Consider the following 19414-nt stretch of genomic DNA (forward strand, 5'->3'; position numbering starts at 1 on the left):
TGTATCAAAACATTGTGGGAAAGTGAATTAAATATATCAATTCCAGAATCAGACTGGTGTGCTATTTGGTCATCTTCTGTGTTGAAGTCAAGATCAGCTTTAACCAGAGAGAACTTTCTAAAGCTAGAACATAAATGGTATCTGACCCCTGTTAGGAAATCACAGATGATGAAATCTATATCACCTCTGTGTTGGAGAGGTTGTCCCGTCTTAGGGACTTATATCCATATGTGGTTACACTGCTCCAAAATTAGCCACTTTTGGTATGATGGGATCAACCAAATTGCTTCAATTACAAAATAATAAAAAAAATTGCCCAGCTCTTTTGTTATTTTCAATATACACAAAAGGTAATAAATCTTTAAAAAATAGAAAGTTGATATCTTTTTTGCTGACAGCAGCTCATCTAGAAGTGGCTAATAATTGGAAAACAGGCCTCATATCCCTATATAGCTGGTGGAAAAGAGGTTGGGATCAATGGCATATGGAGAAATTAACATATAACAGGAAATATTACACAAAACAACAAAATGAAAGACCTGTTCAGGAAAAATGGTCTCCTCTTATAGATTATGATAATACAAATTTTACATCATTTCTCCTCCATCTTGCCACTGTTCTTTATGGTCAGATTTATTTTAAATGATTTGAATTGTGTAAAACTTTAATAAGGAACAATTTTTTAATGACATGAAACTTTTTATACCATTGTTTTATGATTGCAAGATTTTGTATGATATATTTTGAATAAAGTTTTTTAAAAAATTCTCAGAGCAGAAGGCAATATAATTGTAAGGTTATACAAGCTGATTGTCCCTTATCCAAAAATCCAAAATAAAAAATGTTTCAAAATCCAAAACCTTTTCCAGGGTTTAATGAGATAGTGACACCTTTGCTTTCTCCCATTTCCTCCCTTTATCCTTGGGTTACTTCAATTTATGCACATTGAGTTCCAAGTGCAAAAACAGCTTGAACTTCATTAACCTTGCAGTACGGAGAAGAGGGAAGGGGCAGCATTGTCCTCTTTCCAGGAGGCTTAGGCAAAAGCATACTGGGCATGTTATTGTGTGTGTGTGTTTTATTAATAACTTTTGCCGCCTTGACCACTCTGATGTTGCTTGGTCCCACGTGTGCCTGTTTCCCTTTGTGAAATTTTGGAGGGTATGGAATATGAACCCCCTGAAAATGATTTGGTTCTGTACATTAACTATTTTAGAAATACATTACTGAATACCTGTTGAGACCAATAAACTAAGCTAAAATTTGTTTGCTTAGACAAACACCTTTCTCAATTTCTTACTTAGATGGGGAATAAAAAGAGAAGACAAGTTCAGTCTTGAATTGTCAACCACTCCTATAAAGTTCCAGTAAAACTAAGATAGATTTACTTGACTGTAGAAAATGGTGAGAACATTTCTCTCTCTCCATATATATTTTTTAAAAAGTAATTTCAAAGGTCCCCAAAACATTCATAGTTGACAGGTTAATACCCATGTCAGCCATGATTGGCAAGTATGAAGAAATGTGAGTTTCGAGAGGCTGGTGCTAGTCTGTTAATTATATAGGGGCAGATACTTGAAATAGAAATGGTTGCACGGTGCTAAGTGTGGACAATTGTTAATCCCAATGAAAGTATTCCCCCTGACATTTCATCCAGACTCTCTAGGTGTGAACTATTACTCAGTGGGTTTCAGTGAAGGATGGGCTGGTGCCAGACCAACCAAGCCTGTGAATAGTTTAAATATCTTTCATTTCACTTGTCCAACCAAGCCCAGGTTTAGAAAGCCATATAAATGAAGGGGTCTTGGTGTGGATTTTGAACTGCTCATCTGTCTCTCTCAAATCTCTGTGTTGCTGTATCTTTATACAATGAGTCGACAACTGAATGCAAGAACTTTGGGTGGAGGGAAAGGGTTTAGCGCTGGTTCTGCCATCGTTTTCGGAGGAGGCAGGAGCACTGTGCCTTCTCCAAGTCGAAGGAGCATGGGAGGAGGAAGTGGAAGTTATGGCTTTCATAGTCGGAGCCTTTATAATCTTGGGGGAACGAAAAGTATTTCCCAGAGTGTGGTTCCAGGAGGCATTCGACGTGGAGGTGGATTTGGTGGAGGTGGTGGACTTAGTTTTGGTGGTTTTGCTGGGGGAGGGTGGGCCAATGGCAGCTTTGGCAATGGAAGAAATGGGCTGGGCTTTCCCCCCTACCCACCGGGTAGCATCCAAGAAGTCACCATTAACCAAAGTCTCCTGGCACCACTTAACCTGGAAATTGATCCAGAAATCCAGAAAGTGCGCAAAGAAGAAAGGGAGCAGATCAAACACCTCAATGACAAATTTGCAACTTTTATCGACAAGGTGGGCTTTTAGATTTTTATAACTACTTCTTTCTGTTTGTTAAATGGTGAAAGTCAAGCTTTTTCAATTGTCCAAGAAGAAACATTTAGCAGTTCTTCCAACTGCCTGCCCATGATTGTGCATTCTTATTTCTGATATTTTCCTTTCTGTATTTGGTATTATACATTATGTGTCTGGCTCTCCTTTCCTCCTGCATGGCACGATGCTTATTTCAATAGCTATCATCAGGGTAGGTACGCATAAGCAAACAAGCATCCTTTTTTTGCCAGTTATGATATAAATCTTTGTATGTTGTAAGTTGTTTTGATTCCTTGGATTATCTTTTCACAATGACAGATTGAATATGAAATCACCATCTGGATGAACCATTAGACTGACATTATTAATTCATAATTCAGAATGAAAAATTAAACTACAATTAAGAATGAAAGGGAAGATGAGATTGTTAGTTTCTTTTCAGGAAGTCTTGGGAACCCTCTACTAAAATTTGATAATAATAATAATAATAATAATAATTTGTTTTATTTATATACCGCTATTCCAAAGATCATAGCGGTGAACAGCAAGTAAGCTAATTAGCAAGTAAGCTAATTTGCCCCCAACAGTCTGGGTACTCATTTTAGCGACCTCAGAAGGATGCAAGCCTGAGTCGAGCTTGGGCCCTTTTGGTGGTCTTGAACTCGCAACCTTGTGGTTTTGAGTGAATGGCTGCAGTACAGGCATTTAACCACTGCGCCACCAGGGCTCCTTGATATTCAGGTAATGCAGTCTGCTGCAAGCCTTTAAACAATATCTGAATAATTTTCTAGTCGTGCATTCTGGGCATGTTCTCCACTAGATTACCTTTAGGAAACTATGCTTTCCAATCTCATGGTATGAGGCATTTCTGCTGAACATGATACTATTTGAGGCATTATGCCTGTACAGGAGTACATGAGGTCACATAAGAGGGGCAGGAACTTAAATGCTGTTGCTAAGATTCCTGGCTTCCTTTACTGAGCAGGGTAGTTTTGAATGTCAATGGGAATGCTCCACACAAATTGGGGTCCACTCCATGCAGTCATAGCACAATGATACAACTTTATCTACTGTGGCTGAATGCTCTGGAACCCTGATGTTTGAAGTTTTGTCACAGGCAAAGGAACTCTCTGTCTAAGGATTCTAAGGCGTCTTACAGACGCACCAAAGGGGCATGCTAGGGTTGAAAAGGGGCATGATCGGGTTGAGAAGGGGTGTCACTTCTGACGTCCCTCAACCCTAGTACGGACCAAGTCCGTACAAAATGGCGGCGTCTGTCCACATGGGGGGGGGGGTGTGTGCACCATTTTGACGTCACGGACGCATAGCGTCCGGAAGTCGCATGGCTGAAGTGACGCCGCTAGTGTGCGACTAGTGCTTCGCGGCACCGCTTCCAGGGCCCAGAAAGAAGCACCATTTTGGTGCTTCTTTCTGGCTGCGTCCAGGAACCGCACGGTTTGGCTGCTGCGGTTCCCAGACGCAGCAACTGGCGGCGGTGGCAGACCACCCGTTTTTGGCAGTCTGTAATGTGCCTAAATGTCCTTCCCTAAAGTGAAAATCTCTGGATTCCATGAGATGCTGCCATGGCAGTTAATGTGGAATCATAGTGCTATAATTCTGTAATGTGAATGGGCTCAAGAAACCTGTTTATCAGTGTTCTTTATCATGCAAACATATGTTCTGTTATGGAAGTGAATGCAAGTAGATGTCCTCTGAAGACATCTTCACTCCTCAAGCAGAGGCTGGGACATGTAATGATGGGGCTAACTTCAGCATATATTTTCCCTTTCCTCTGACCTAAGTCCATGCATATTGTTTGACAGAGTTTATAGACATGGGTAGAAGGGATGGGACTGTATGTTCAGCTGTATGTAATTATTAATTATTCTTAGAAGTGACATTCCAGCCTCTGATCCCCTTCCAACATTAATTCTCTCTCTGGACATCACAATTTTGAATCCATAATGTCACAAAGTCATTTAAAAAAATGTGTGAGATTTTATTTTAGTTGCTCTCCATTGTAATAGACGTGAGCTGCAATGTAATTATTGTCAACAATTCCTATGTATATAGATATTGAGGACAGATAAAACTCCTGGTTTATTTCATTTTTGTATGCAAGAACAAAGAACATAAACAGTTTTTTTTTCTCCCCACTGGTCAGGATTGTCCATTTTTGCATATTTTTCTTTAAAAAAATGAATAAATCAGGATTTCCCTCCCAAATCAAAAAATGATTTGTGCAAAAAACATGAATATGCTCACTTTTTATTTGACAAAATTCCACCAGCATCCTTACAGGTCCATAGGGTGACAGCCTTTCCTTCTGCATCAGCCAGATCCCTGAAGCCAAACAGTGTGTGTGTGTGTGTGTGTGTGTGTGTGTGTGTGTGTGTGTAGAACTGCAACATGGCACTGTCTGGCTGCTGTTAAGCAGCTGGGGAGAAAGCAGCAGACTTCACCTTCCTGTGTTTGCAGAGGTGGCAAGGAAAGGGCACTGTAGAAAAGTCTGGTGATGTCACTAAAGCCAGACCTCTGGAAGACCTGGAGGATGCCTTTGGTGTTCTCCCTTTGGTTATAGGGACATAAATACATACTTCTGTGATATCCCTGCTTTCCACCAGCTACTGAGGACTTTATCACACTACCCCTATTCTCAGCACAATCACATGAATGAAGGGCAATGCATACACACTGGTTTGGGAGCAGTCCCTAATGCACGTCGCTTCATTAGCACAACCAGGCTCATGCTCATGCTCATGCTCTCTTCCACCCTTGTTCTTAAACCTGAATCCCTACCCTGTGCCCTACCTAGTGTGCCTTTCATGTGTGTTGTTTGCTTAATGCAGTTCCTGAGTAATGTGAATGCATATTTTTTTTTTTTTAAAAAAAGAACAATAATAACAAAACAAAGTTTTTTTTTTTTAAAAAAACACCTGGCTGTTCTGGAACAGTGAAGGGGATGGGGATGGTGGAAGAAGCGAAGACATTGCCGCCATTTGACAGTGCAATCCCAGAACTGCAACCAGATAATTTACTGCACCTTATAATGAGAGTGATTGGGAGCTTATTGATGGATGCTCCCTATCAGTGACAAGGTGTGGGCTAACGATGATGGAAAGACAAGGTGATAACAAGAGGGAGATGGCACTGTATGATAGTTATCACCAAAGATTCTATCATTGGACTTTTATGGAAGTTTAAAAGCTGCATGTGAAAAAGTCCTAAATGGCAAAGGAGTGGGGAAGAATGAAACATATCATTTTTGAGGAGGCTGAAGGTTCATTATCCCTCAAGGGGACAAAGAACTCCTCTTTCTGCAACGATCATAAAAAGACATATACATGAACATGTAAGATCTACACCTGCATATGTCTCTAATAGGTTACATGATTAAAAAAACATGATTAAAAAAACAATGCACTGTGATAAAAATGTGGCATTAAATGTTTGAGTTGATGCAAAAAAAAAAAAGTACAAAACTGTACCTTAACAAAATGCATACAAGCACAGGTAGATTGAAAGAAATGCAAACAAAAATGTGCATACAGGCTGGGGTGGAGGAATCTCATAAACTGAAATGGAAAACAGTGCAGAATACAAATACCAGTGGAAAATGGAGAAAAACTCAACAACAATGAGACTTGAAGATGTTTACATTTGTACATGTAATTGTCTGGATTCCCAGGTTCGATTCTTGGAGCAGCAGAATAAAATCCTTGAGACAAAACTGAACCTTTTGCAGCAGCAGCCCATAGCCCACATGAAGAGCAAGGTCGAACCTCTCTTTGAGTCCTACCTCTACAGCCTGAGAAAGCAACTAGATTCCCTGACAAATGAAAGAGGAAGGCTGGGCACAGAACTGAAGAATATGCAGGATCTCGTGGAAGATTTTAAGCGAAGGTACAGGAGGAAACACCATCTTTTAAAACAGGAGTGGACAACTTAATGGGGACCAGGGTGCAAATCGCACAGACCTCACTGGACACTGTGTCCCTCAGTATGTCAAAATGCCTCTCTTCTTCTCCTGAGTCCTTTCAAAATGGCAACCATAAGTGATTTTGCATCACATCATGTCACTATTTTGAGAGGGACTCCAATGAAAATAGAACTATATATTTGTGAGAGAAGGTGGGGGGAGGGGAGAATTCTGCAGTAGGGTGTTTTTGCATTGTCATGTATTTTGGGGGGCTTTCCAAGCAGTTTTCAAGCAAAAATTGCCAAAATTTGGACATATTGCCATTTTTAAAAATTGGAGGGGGTTGGGGACTTTGGAGGATTAACAGGTGTATCCAAGGCAACAAAAGTGGGGTCTAGGGGCATTATAAAGCCCATGGATTGCACTTTTCCTATTCCTACCTTAAAGTAAATCCCATCTTCTGAAGTAGCATTTTCTTAAGGATAGTGACAGAGAATGAAAGAGTGAAATTCCACATCTCTGCATTTGATGATGTTCTTAAGTCCGATACTGGTGCTTGCTTTAAATATCATGTATAGATGGACCCTTTCTTGAGCATAACCAGGGCTGCTGCCACACCACAGAAATAAAGGTTTGACACCACTAACTACCATGACCCAATGCTATGGAATTCTGGGATTTGCAGTTTGGTAAGGCACCGGAGGTCGCTGACAGGGATGGCTAAATATCTCACAAAACTGCAAAGTTCAGAATTCCATAGCACTGAGTCTGGCAGTTAAAGTGGTGTCAGATTGCTTTATTTCTGCAGTGTGGCAGCAGCCCAAGTTGCCAGTATAATCATGATACTTGAAGCAAAGAAAATATTGTCAGGTGGATTTTGTATGCCTGGGGATAGAAAGGGTATATAGGGAGAATGGCACATCTAAGATATCTGAGACCAAGGCCATATTGTTCTTTTAACTGATAGAATGTAGCTAACCCATCCTAATTCCTGTCCTTTTTTCCAAATCCCAAAAGGTATGAGGAAGAAATCAACAAGCGCACAACTGCTGAGAATGAATTTGTACTGTTAAAAAAGGCAAGTTTTTCTGGGGGGAAATGTCCATATAACAACGGTAGATCTAAATGCAGGTAAATGGTGACAAGTGCTTGTCAAAGGGGCAATAGGTAAGTCTGGAAAGACTAGAGACTTAGTTCAGAGTCAGCTCCAGGTTGGAGGTGCCTCAGACAGCAACTGTATTGGAAACACTGTGAACAATCAAAATGGGTGGCTCATGCATGCAACCACTTGCACAGGAATCCCAGAGTCAAAGACAATGGCTCAGCCTGCATGGGCCAAATAAAATCTCCTCCCTCTTTACTGGGGAAGGGGATGTGTCTTTTCAACAAGGAGTTCAGATGACACAGCACCAAACCCCCAGGTATAACCCTATTAAAATGGAGTAAAACCAACCTTATCATTTGCTCCAGATCTTCCCGGAAGATCCGGAGTCCTCTTCTGTGATGCTGGTCAGCTGTTCACATGCATGTCCTGCTGTGTCACCCAGCACCATCACCACCGCAGTGGGTCACTCACTCTGAGGTCCAAACACGGCACCCAGCCATGTGATCAACAAACAGCTGGTCAGCATTGCAACGCAAGACCCCAGGTAACAGGGGGAAGATGGGGAGCTCTGGGGCCAGGATACTACAGGCTGGTCCTAGAGTATCCTTGCCTGTGCAGACACCACCAATAGCAGTGGTAAGCCATGCCTTCTGGTCTGGTATTTTGGCAGCTGGGCAGGCTGCTAGGTCTTGATGGCAGCCCAGTCTCCCTCCTTCCCCTCTCTGGCAGTGTTTCTGTCATAGCCAGAGTGGGTCATCTTCCACAGATAGCAACAAGAAAGAAGAAAAGGGAGAACTATGTGTTGAAGGTGCATTGTCTTCTCCCTTCAAAACAAGATTTCATTTTAGCAAAATGAAGATAAAGCATAGTCACTGAGGCATTTAACAGCAATTCATAGGAGTTTATCACACGGGAGCGAAGCACCCAAATCCCATGGATAAATGGGGTTTCAATCCTGTTAATATTCCACAAGAGTGGGATTGTTTTCAGATAACACTGCATGACTTTGGCATTAACCTGACATTAAGCCATGCAAAAAGCAGCAAAATTGTGCCACTTTTTAATTTTGGGAAAATCCTGAAGTTAAAAAGTGGCATGATTTTGCCGCTTTTTGCACGGGTTAATGTCAGGTTAATGCCAAAGTGCCCAACATGTCTGAAAACAGTCCCACTCTTGTGGGATATTAATGGGATTTAAACCCCTTTTATCCACGGGATTTGCACACCTTGCCTCCCGTGTGATAAACTCCATACATTACAGGAGCTATGGAGTGGGATGCAGTGGTAAAATACAAGACAATGACAAAGTTAGTGGATCTCTTTCTCTCCCTACCCTAGGTTTGAGAAATCAAAGATGGTATAAATGCAAATCTTTCCAAACACACAACCAAAATCTAACACCAATTTACAGCCACCATTAACAGTCCAGGATCTTATTTGGGGATAGTGGGTGAGAATGTATTTACTTTTTCCTGGTGAACGTGTAAGGTGTAAACTCCAAATGATGTTTACCTTTAGCAGAGAGAAGCCATATTTCAAATACTTCTCTATTCTGTAACTGAGGAACTGAGTTGCATCCATAGACTAAGTTGGGCAGAAACTTTCATGGGGGAAAAGGGATCACACCCAGCTCCTCCCCTCCCTCTCTGCCATTGTGCCACCAAATTTACTCTCATACTTCTGATTTCTGGTGATGTGGTAGCAGTGAAAAAGAGAGAAGTCACATATCTTGCTTTCAATTGAATCACAATTGTGGATGAATGAATGAGGAAGGGTTTGGAATTTCCAGAAGAATTGGCTGGGAGTGTAGTTAGTTTTCACATTCAGCTTATACATGTGTTTGATATGTTTAAGGGTTATATGACATAGTAACCAGGACATTTATTGTTTAATCAAATAGGGCTGTAGCAGATCATCATCATTAATGTGGCTTTCAATAGTTTGTATTTTCCTAGCAGGCTGTGCAAAGGATAGAGAGGAATGGCTCCATCTCAGAATGCCTGGGATGCTGTTCCTTTGTAGGGTGGGGTGATTTTTCTCCCCCTTGACCTGGGAAAGTGTCAGCACTTTCTAGAACGGGGGAGGAGGGGTATTTAAAAATCAGGAAGGACGAGGTGCTCCCATCTTGTGGGGAGTCAGGGGTACCACTGTCTGGCTCAGGAAAGAAACCCATTGTGGGCAACCCCTCATTCATTGTGGGACCCTGGTGGACAACAGCTGTGATGAAGAACTGCTTAAATCAGCTAAGAGACATGAACTAACTTTGCCTTTGTCTTGCATCCCACTTAATATCTCAACTGATCAATAAATGATTGTTAAGTGCCCTTGTACCTATCATTCAGTTTGACAGATGCTTGAGCCTGAGTTGGCCTGGGAACCATACATACCAGGGCCCTGAAATTGTTCCAAGGTGTGGGTGTACACTGTATACAGATACAAAGTTATCCCATTAACAAATAAATCAGCTTACCTCTTCCAGCTTGCATTCAGGATCTGGGATGCCCCTGGATGCTATCATACCTAAATATCCACCTATCTAGCTGGGATGCTGCCACCCAGATGCATCCCAGATCGAAGCCTTGCTCAGCCAGCACTTTTTTGAAGTCAGGGAGCTTCTGACTTCAAAAATTGGCTGGCTGAGCAAGGCTTTGACTTGGGATGTATCTGGGTGGTGGTATCTCAGCTAGATAGGTGTATATTTAGGTATGATAACATCTGGGGTCATCCTGGATCCTGAATTCAAGCTGGAAGAGGTAAGCTGGCTTGTTTGTTAATGGGATAAGCTCCATTGACTCTTGCCCTCTCTGCAACAGATTCTAGCAGCAATAGTTCAAAAAGTCAGTTTTCAAAACTCCTGTTTTCAGCTTTTAAAATAACCCTCTCTGTGTGGCTTTGAAGGGGTATATAAGACACCTAATATGGGGACTTCCTGTGGTGGCTCTTTTGGCGTTGATCATTTGGGTACTTCCAAAGCTTATATTGTGAGATAAATATTTGGAGGTCAAAATTTGCAACAAATAAATATGATTTCTAGCAGGAAATTCTAAGTATTGAAACCAACTACAAATCTCAAAATTCCAAATGAGAGAATCATGACAATTAATGTGGTATCAAACTGCTACAACTGTATGGTGCAGACATACCCTTAATCATGAGCAAAAATGACAAAGACTCTTTGCTATTTTAAAGATAAGCAAGTTGCATTTGGCATTGGATTTTTGGGGCTCTAGCCAAATTATTCAGGTGCAAAAAAAACCAACAACCCAGAAACACTTGGAGGACTCCAGGTCCTCCATTCTTAGATATGGGGATTTCTTTTCAAATTATGTGTATGGGCATGTGTATGAAAATAAGGAATGGGAAGTGTGGGAATCAATAGGAATGGGAGTGGCACTGGAAAGATGAGGAGAGTGAGAAAATGGGGATTGTACATTAATAATAATAATAATTGCTGACCTCTGACTTCACCACAGTTATTGTATTGTTTTTAAGTATGTTTTATGTTTTAAATTCTACATTGTTTAATTGTATTTTAAGAGGGGGTGGGTTGAGGGTTCGGACTGTATATTTTAATCTTGTAAGCCACCCCGATTGCATTTTGTAGAGAGGAGGGATATAAATATTTATTATTATTATTATTATTATTATTATTATTATTTCTGCTCCACTTCTCTGTTATGCACAATCGGAGTGGCTTACATAAAAATTCCAACAACAATGCCTCAACAAAATACACCCACACTTCCCCCCATTAAAATAACAATTAAACAAGCAATGATTAAAATAATCTGTCGAACAGATCATAATTAAAATATTCTCCATTTCTATGGGCGGGGCTTTCCTAGTCATTGTTTGCCCGCACATAAAATATCTTTAATATATATATTTCAAATGTTTCAACAAAACATTTCTGATACAAGGTTTTGTTTTGTTTCTCCACAGGATGTAGATTCAGCTTATATGAACAAGGTGGAACTGGAAGCCAGGGTAGCTTCTCTGGCTAAGGAGGTCAATTTTCTGAGAAGCCTCTATGAGGAGGTGAGGATCTATCCTTAGTCCCCAAAGTCTTTGCTAGATTCTCAGAAACTACTGTATTTTCTGGCGTATAAGACTACTTTTTAACCCAGGAAAATCTTCTCCAAAGTCAGGGGTCGTCTTATACGCTGGGTGTCCTCTTATAGGGCAGGTGCTGAAACTTCCAAGCCAGACTGGAGAATCTGTGGTCACCGCATATGGTGGGGAGAGCACAAAAACGGCCGCGGTCACATCCCCACTCTATGCGGCGACCGTATGAAAGCAGCAAGGGCAGCACTGTACAAGTTAGGTAGAAGAAAATCCAGTCACCAGGATTTGTGGAAAGAAGTGACTTAACGTGGTCCTGATGACAAAGTGAGGAGGCGCCTCACCGGGAATGTGTAAGTGAAGGGCGGAGCAAGCTGCAGGCATCCAGGTCGCCTGGGGTATGGAAAAAAGAGCCGTGTTTGTGCTATTGCTCTGATAGTCTTGGAGGCAGGGACAGGGCAGGCAGGGAGAACTGAGCAATCCAAGCAGGCTTTGTATACAACAAGTTTTCCTACTAAGTACCTGAATGTCATAAGCAAATTGAAATCAAATCTGATTTTTAAATTTTTTTATTTGGTGTGCATTGGAAGAGGGGTAGTCTTATATGGCGCATATATCCCAAACTCTATATTTTAACTGGAAAATTTGGGGGTCGTCTTATACGCCCAGTTGTCTTATACACCAGAAAATACGGTATTTCAGGTTTTTTTTCAAATGTAGAGGCTGAGAATCTGGAGTATCCTGATGTTGTTGGATTCTCTCTTCCTCAACCCCTTTCTAAAATGATCAGGGATGAGGAGAGCAATGTAACATCTACATAGCCACACAGTACCTACATCTGTTTCTGGCTCTCCAAAGACATGGCAAAAAATAATTCTAGACACTAAGACTCAGTGTCTAGAATTATTTTTTGCCATGTCTTTGGAGAGTGACATGGTAGTTCACATGCAAAGACTGGTCTTCATTCAGAAGTGTTTTGCATACTAGTTCTTCCACTGTACCTACCAGGGTCATAAGCCCCCCATCAACACTCAGACTTCTTTTGGTGGAGGCAATAAACAAGGTAGCACGTCTTGGTTAAAACAAAGTGTACAGGGAACGTACACCTTGTTTGAAGAAAAAATGTGTTTCCCTGAGGCTTCTGGGAAGCACAGTATATATTATATAAAAGAAGAAAAATGCAGAAGAATTAACCATAACAGCACCACGAATTCAGAAGCAGTGAGAAAAGGGCCTCCACCCCAGGCAGGGAACACATCCAACCTCCTTTAAAGGATAAATGTGCATAGCATACATGTGTGTTTGATATGTCTCTTACCATATGTTAGTGTACATATACTGAATCATTACTCATTATTACTTGAATATTCCATCTAATGGTATTGCCAGAAAGAGATAGAACAAATTTCTAGTTTTGGTATCAAATCTAATAATTACCACAGGCAAATGTACAGATCTATGATTAAAAAAAATATTCATGCTGTGTTTGCGTGTGTGTTAAGGGAAACTGCCTCTAGCGGCAATTGCTTGTTATTTTGTCATACTGTCTCAAAAAATGCTAGATCATCAAAGCATTGGGATTTATGGCTCCCCTGCCCCTTTGCACCTTTCTCTGGCACTGAAAATCTGAAGTGGATAAGGTTGCCAGATTGTAGGCCCAGTCCTACTTTCTATGGGTCATCTCCAGTACATAAGTACAACAGTGGATTTTGAAATGGTTCAGTACAATTAAATACTATAAAATAAAATAAATTAAAATTGAGTACAAAGATTATATTTCCCCTGAGTATTTTTCTGGGCTTAGCTCCAGGTAAGAGGCTACAGACTTAGTCCTTTGTGAAAATCTCCATCTCATAGAGAACCAGTTTGCTACAATTTTCAAGGCTTAAATCATTTATTGATGCAACTTCCAAAGACTCTCCTGTGTGCATATGTGAACCCATCTATTTACTTACTTACTTCTTTCTTCCCTCTCAGCTGTTGTGGTGCCAGCATGGGATTGTGGTTTGAGTGTTGGGCTATGACTCTCGAGACCAGGGTTTGAGTCCTGGCTCAGCCATGAAACTCACAGCTTCAGGGAATGGCAATGGCAAACCTCTGAAGAAATCTTGCCAAGCCATAATAGTAGGTTCGACTTAGGGTTACCATAAGTCATAAACAACTTGAAGGCACACAACACACAAAGATCACCATATACTCTTCCCTGCATCCATCTTCTGACTAGAAGCATGTCAGCTAGATTAAATGTTCTTCATTCCATCTCCCTAAGAAAGAATAATCTCTCACTTCAGGTTGATCTGGCAATAACCCCTTTACCTAAAATTTCTCTCTTAATTTCTAAACAGGAAAAATATTGTGTATTGGTGTGTGTGTGTGTGTGTGTGTGTGTGTGTGTGTGAATGAATGTAAATGACAATTTGTAAGCAACTGTGGTTGGTACTTAATGCAGAAGACATAGTGGCATCACCAAGGGCTGTCCCTAAGTCCCTAAGAAAGCTTGTGGCCTGCAATGATCCTGTACTGGCAACCTTAGAGATGGATAAGACTTATGAGTAATCTTGTGGAAGTAGCACAGCCCAGATACTGGTTTACTCACTCCTATACTTGGTTGGATATGATGCCCTGGTGCAAAAGATATTTACTGATGAATTTCTTGTGACTTGCAGGAGCTGGCACAGATGCAAAGACAGGTAAGCGACACAAGCATCATCCTCTCCATGGACAACAATCGAGATCTGGACTTGGACATTATCATTGCTGAAGTCAAAGCTCAGTATGAAGATATGGCAAATAGGAGTCGAGCTGAAGCAGATGCCATGTACCAAAGCAAGGTGTGTATATCTCTGGCTTAGACTTGTCTCTTGCATAATGCTTAAAAAAAAAATGTCACTTCAAGTCTTGTTCTTTTTTTATCACAAAATGAGATCAGGGGAATGTGTGAGAATTTCTCTCCTCCCTAAAAGCCATTTGAGTAATTAAAACACTGGTATATTTTTCAGGTTACATACTTCCGCATTAAAAACATTGCCACAAAAGAGTATTCCAGGTTTGACACTTGGGGACATTTATGTGTAAAACAGAGCTCCAACAACTAATCAAAAATTAGTGAGAAAAGTTGTCTTGACATGCCAAATCAATTAACTGTGTGAAAATATTTGTTTTAGAATAAGAGTGAAACCAGCTCCTCCTTCACTATTTTCATTTTATGTACATTTTGTGGAGAAAAAGCCTTGTGTGTGTATGCACCTTCAAGTTGCCTATTGACTTATGATGACTCCATGAATTTTGTAAGGTTTTTTTTAAGGCAAGGACTACTCAGAGGTGGTTTTGCCAGTTCTTTCCTCTGAAATATAATCCACAGCATCTGGGATTCCCTGGAGGTCTCTCATACAAGTACTAACCAGGGATGACCCTGCTTAGATTCCAAGATCAGATGGGATCTGGTGCTTTCAGGATATTTACACAAAAAACATTGTTACTTGCACAAAAACAGATAAACAAAGTATGTACTCCAATGCCCCCTCAGTGTAGCATAAATAGCCATACTCAGAACTACGCTTTGCCAGCACTACACACCCACATAAAGAATAGCAACATGGTTCAAAATATGTCAATGACTGGGTGCTCCTATATAATGTGAAATTGGAATGCTCAGTTCTGTGAATGTAGCTATGAGCTAACCAATAAGATTTAGGGGCCATCAGTATCTCTCTCTGCTTTCACATGATTCTTTCACCTTCAAAGACTGGGCAGTGAAATGGCTTTCTCCAGATAGCTGGATTTGGCCCAAAGGCCTACCTGCTGCTCATTTGAGTTGTAATGTCTTGGCCTGTAAAATCAGTTTCAGGAACTTCGGCTGACAGCTGGGAAGCATGATGATGCCTTGAAAAACTCCAAGATGGAGATTTCTGAGCTCAATCGATTGATCCACAGGCTGAGAGCAGAGACTGACAATGTGAAAAAACAGGTAGGATGCACATCTTTAGTGGAGATACACAGAAAAAGTGCTCTCTTTACATTTAGTTGTAACTCCTTGTTACTACAAGGAATAGATACTTGGAAAATGTTTGGAATGAACTGGAAATTGATTTTTAGCAGAGTAATGGTGATGCTAATTAATAAAACGTACAATTAAACAGATACTGTATATAAGTCTAGAAATTTAGGTTAAAAAATTGACCCAAAAACCCTGAATCAACTTATCCATGGGTAAGTACTTATTATGTGTAAATACTGCATTTTAACTCACATATATGTGAAAGGCAAGAATTTGATTTGCCCTGGAAGCATTGACCCCCTTGTACTCTGTCATCCATCCAGCCTTTAGTATGAGCACACATAGGGCCCAAACAGGCAGGCCAAAATAAAGCTGCTTCAGGTCACTTTGGAGGTATGCTGTTTAAATGACACACACCTATTAAGAGGCCAGAAGCTGTGCCAAAACTGTGCTCCAGTCCTTAGGACTGGAGTGTGGCTTTGGCATGGCTACCGTCCTCTTAAGATGTGTGTGCCATTTAAACAGCATACCTCCAAAATGACCCAAAGCAGTTTTATTTTGTCTGTTTGGGCCCATATTTATGCTTTCTGGAACTGGCAATGTTTTCCTTTGCTTCATCCACTTTAGATCCTTTGTTACACGCCCTTAAGTTTTACCCTCGACTTATCCATGGGTCATATCAAAGTCCATAATTTTGGCCCCCAAAACTGCCCTTGACCTATACATGAGGTCGACTTATAGTTGAGTACATACGGTAGTTACACTGTATCTCCCTTTACTGATAATATTTAATGGCAAAAATGCCTCGTTTAAGCATTGCTTCAGTTGCAAATGAGAATTTTCCTTGCACATGAAGCAGTGAACCTGCTCATTCTCACTTTTTCTCAGTCTCCTCCCCTCCAAATCATTAATCATCCTAAATTCTATAACTTCAATAATTTTACCTTCTCAAATGAACATTTACTTAGTGATTATTTCAGATTACTTCTCTCTTTCCTCCAGATCATTATTCTGTCCCATCTCTGACATAACTCTTTTTAAAAATAATTACTATTTTACAGACTGTTTTTACATGCTGTTGCTTCACTAATTACTTGTACTCTTTAAATAAGGGTAGAATAATTTTGGCCTTCAGATATTTTGATCTATTACTCCCATCAACCCTATCCACATGGCCAATGAAAAGGGATTCTGAGAGTTGTGGGACTAAACCAATGGAGAACCAGAGGTTTCTCATCCTGGCTTTACATCCTGGTCCTATGCACATTTACTCAGAAACAAATTCTACTGAAACAAATTTTCTGAAGATGCCAGCAACAGATGCTGGTGAAACATCAGGAATAAACTCTTCTAGAACATGGCCACATAGCCCGAAAAAACCACCAAAAACTCTCTACTGATTCATATTGAATTTACTCCTTTTCCTATTAAGTGTACATAAAGTCAAGGGCAGCTTTGTTAATTGATGCTTTCATTCATGTAAGCTGCATGGATTCTTAAGTTCCATGGCTTTGTTTTGCTTATTGTGTTATTGAAGGTGCCTGATAGTTAAGGGCAGAGAAAAAATGAACCCAGATCCTTCAGATGAATCACATGAAAGCAGAATTAAGCATTTAAGACACCTACAAAACTTTCTCAGGCTGTTTCATACCATGGTTATCAAGCCTTGGTTTGTAAAATCTTAGTTTTCTCATCTTTGCATTTTCTTGGTAGTGTGCTTACCTTCAGTTATCCATTGCTGAGGCCGAAGAACGTGGAGAGATAGCCCTTAAAGATGCAAGGGAAAAACTGACAGAACTGGAAAATGCTATGCAGAAAGCAAAGGAGGAGTTGGCCCGACTTTTGCGGGATTACCAGGACCTTTTGAATATCAAGCTAGCCCTTGACATTGAGATTGCCACCTACAAGACACTCCTGGAAGGCGAGGAATGCAGGTGGGTATCATGGCACCCACAGTGATGAGCTGCAGCTTTTCATCAGCTATTCAGGCAGTTAATCTGCTGTTTTATTCTTGAGAATCTAACTGTGACACTGACCTGTCCCCATTTCCCTCTGAAACATGGTGTCTGAAGAATCATTTCAATTGGTGGCTGTAGCTCTATTGCTGCATGTGATGCTGAGCAGCAGTTTGATATCAAGGCTGCTCCATTACTAGGCAAAGTGAAGCCTTAGCCAACAGATATAGGGGACAGGGGCAGAAATAGGTCATTCCACTCAACACCTCTCTTACATTCACCTCTTATGAAAGACAGATATATGATATCTGATACCACATTCAAAGATGTTTCTTTGAGTATGGGGGAGAATGCTATCCCATTGCTAGTACTGGAAGAAAATATAGTTGGCACTGATACATCGAAGAGGTGGGGCAGTAGGGACTGAGTTGCATTATTAGTTTTGGCACTGTCTGCATGAGCCAAATAAAATATCCTCACTTGTTCCTACAGTGAGTAGTCCTGATGATACAGGGCTTAATCCCCAGTTCTGGTGCAAGATGATGTCTGGCCAGTTCAGCACCAAACCTGCTCTACACCCCGCCCCCCTTATAACAGTTTAAAATAATTCATCTTTTGCTCTGGATTATCCCAGAAGATCTGGAGCCCTCTGTTTTGATGCTGGCCAGCTGTTCACATATGCTCCTTTTAAGGGAAGTGCGAAAGAGCTGCCACTGTTGTCATTTTCCCACCCAGGTATTCAAAATGATCAGAAGCAGCATTGCAACAGAAAGAATAAAGGGGGGTTGGTGCTTTTGGTGCTCCTGGGACTTCTCAACTCTACTCAGAGAAAGGGTGGTTCCTTTTATAATAAGAGATAAAGTACAGTATTTCCACAGACCCATGGATACGTTGGCCCAGGTTTTTGGGGTCAATTATTGACCTAAATTTCTAGACTTATACATGGGTACAGTTAGCCCTCCATTTTCACGGGGAATCCATTCCACCCCCCCCCCCCCGCCAAAACAGAGGCTTGCACATATTCAAGACCCATAGGCTTGAATGGGGTGCACATGGCATCCCACTGAACTGTCTGGTGCATCTGCTGCCATTATGGGTCACTTTGCTGTAATGTTAGAAAAAGTCTCCCAGTCTGCACACCTTGTTCTGACTTCAGAATAACTAACTGGTGGCAGCAGTTGATAGCCTAGGCAACTCAGTGGGACACATTTCATACAGTTGTCTGCCTTGTGAACAGAGGGCTCTGGATCTTCCAGGAAGATCCTGAGCAAACAGGGAGATATTTAAATATGTATACCCCAATTCTGCTGAACAGGCCAGACATTGTCCAGTCTGTTCACACTAGAACCAGGGTTTGGGCAGTGCATCGTCTGATCTCCCTGCTGAGAAGATAGGGAGAGACCTGTTTATTTGACCAGTGCAGTCAGGGCCTACAATTCATGCTCATTATTGTATAAGACCTTACTGATGCTCTGTACTCAATTACTTGGGAATCAGTCCCATAGAATGCTGATCTTTTGAGGAGTCTTGCACAGGGCTATGCTCTAGGTGTGCCTAATGTTATAATGTATGGATGACTATCTGAGAAAACAGAGGAAGATGAGGAGTTTCCAATTGTGCACTTTTTGTTTTCCCAAACAGGATGTCGGGTGAATGTGGCAGTGCTGTAAACATATGTAAGTAACTGAAGGTTTTGTGTTGATATTTTTGGAGGGTTTGCAAAAATGGTATGTTTCTGAACATACTTGGAGAACACACTTGGAACACCCTTGGAAAAGTGTGGAACATCAGTTTCAATAGGAATTGGTGCTTAGGTTGATCCTACAAGAGACAGTGTCTTCTCAGTGGTGGCACCAAAATTCTAAAACTATCGTCCTAAAATGATACATTTGGTTCCCTCCAGAACATGTTTTTGTTTCAGATTGCTTTTAATCAAGAGTGTAGACATGAGGTTATATTAGGTTGTTACTATTTCTCTCCTTTAAGATATTAGATGCTGAATGACAGTTG

The 19414-nt window shown here is 40.9% G+C and overlaps 1 protein-coding gene across 1 annotated transcript in view; it reads left to right on the plus strand.

Annotated features, from left to right (window-relative positions):
- Nucleotides 1-1700: 1700 nt before the first annotated feature.
- The window catches only part of LOC149322601 (keratin, type II cytoskeletal 5-like), an 18171-nt gene continuing 457 nt past the window's right edge, over nucleotides 1701-19414 (plus strand). The window contains exons 1-8 of the mRNA XM_089508558.1: nucleotides 1701-2349; nucleotides 6056-6270; nucleotides 7304-7364; nucleotides 11333-11428; nucleotides 14119-14283; nucleotides 15294-15419; nucleotides 17163-17383; nucleotides 19046-19080. Of these exons, the coding sequence (XP_089364684.1) occupies nucleotides 1870-2349; nucleotides 6056-6270; nucleotides 7304-7364; nucleotides 11333-11428; nucleotides 14119-14283; nucleotides 15294-15419; nucleotides 17163-17383; nucleotides 19046-19080 (1399 nt within the window). The 5' untranslated portion in view covers nucleotides 1701-1869. The remainder of the gene's footprint in view (nucleotides 2350-6055; nucleotides 6271-7303; nucleotides 7365-11332; nucleotides 11429-14118; nucleotides 14284-15293; nucleotides 15420-17162; nucleotides 17384-19045; nucleotides 19081-19414) is intronic.

The sequence above is a fragment of the Sceloporus occidentalis genome, unplaced genomic scaffold, assembly GCF_023333645.1.
Source record: "Sceloporus occidentalis isolate IW3139 unplaced genomic scaffold, rSceOcc1.0.p SCAF_1, whole genome shotgun sequence".
NCBI lineage: Eukaryota > Metazoa > Chordata > Lepidosauria > Squamata > Phrynosomatidae > Sceloporus > Sceloporus occidentalis.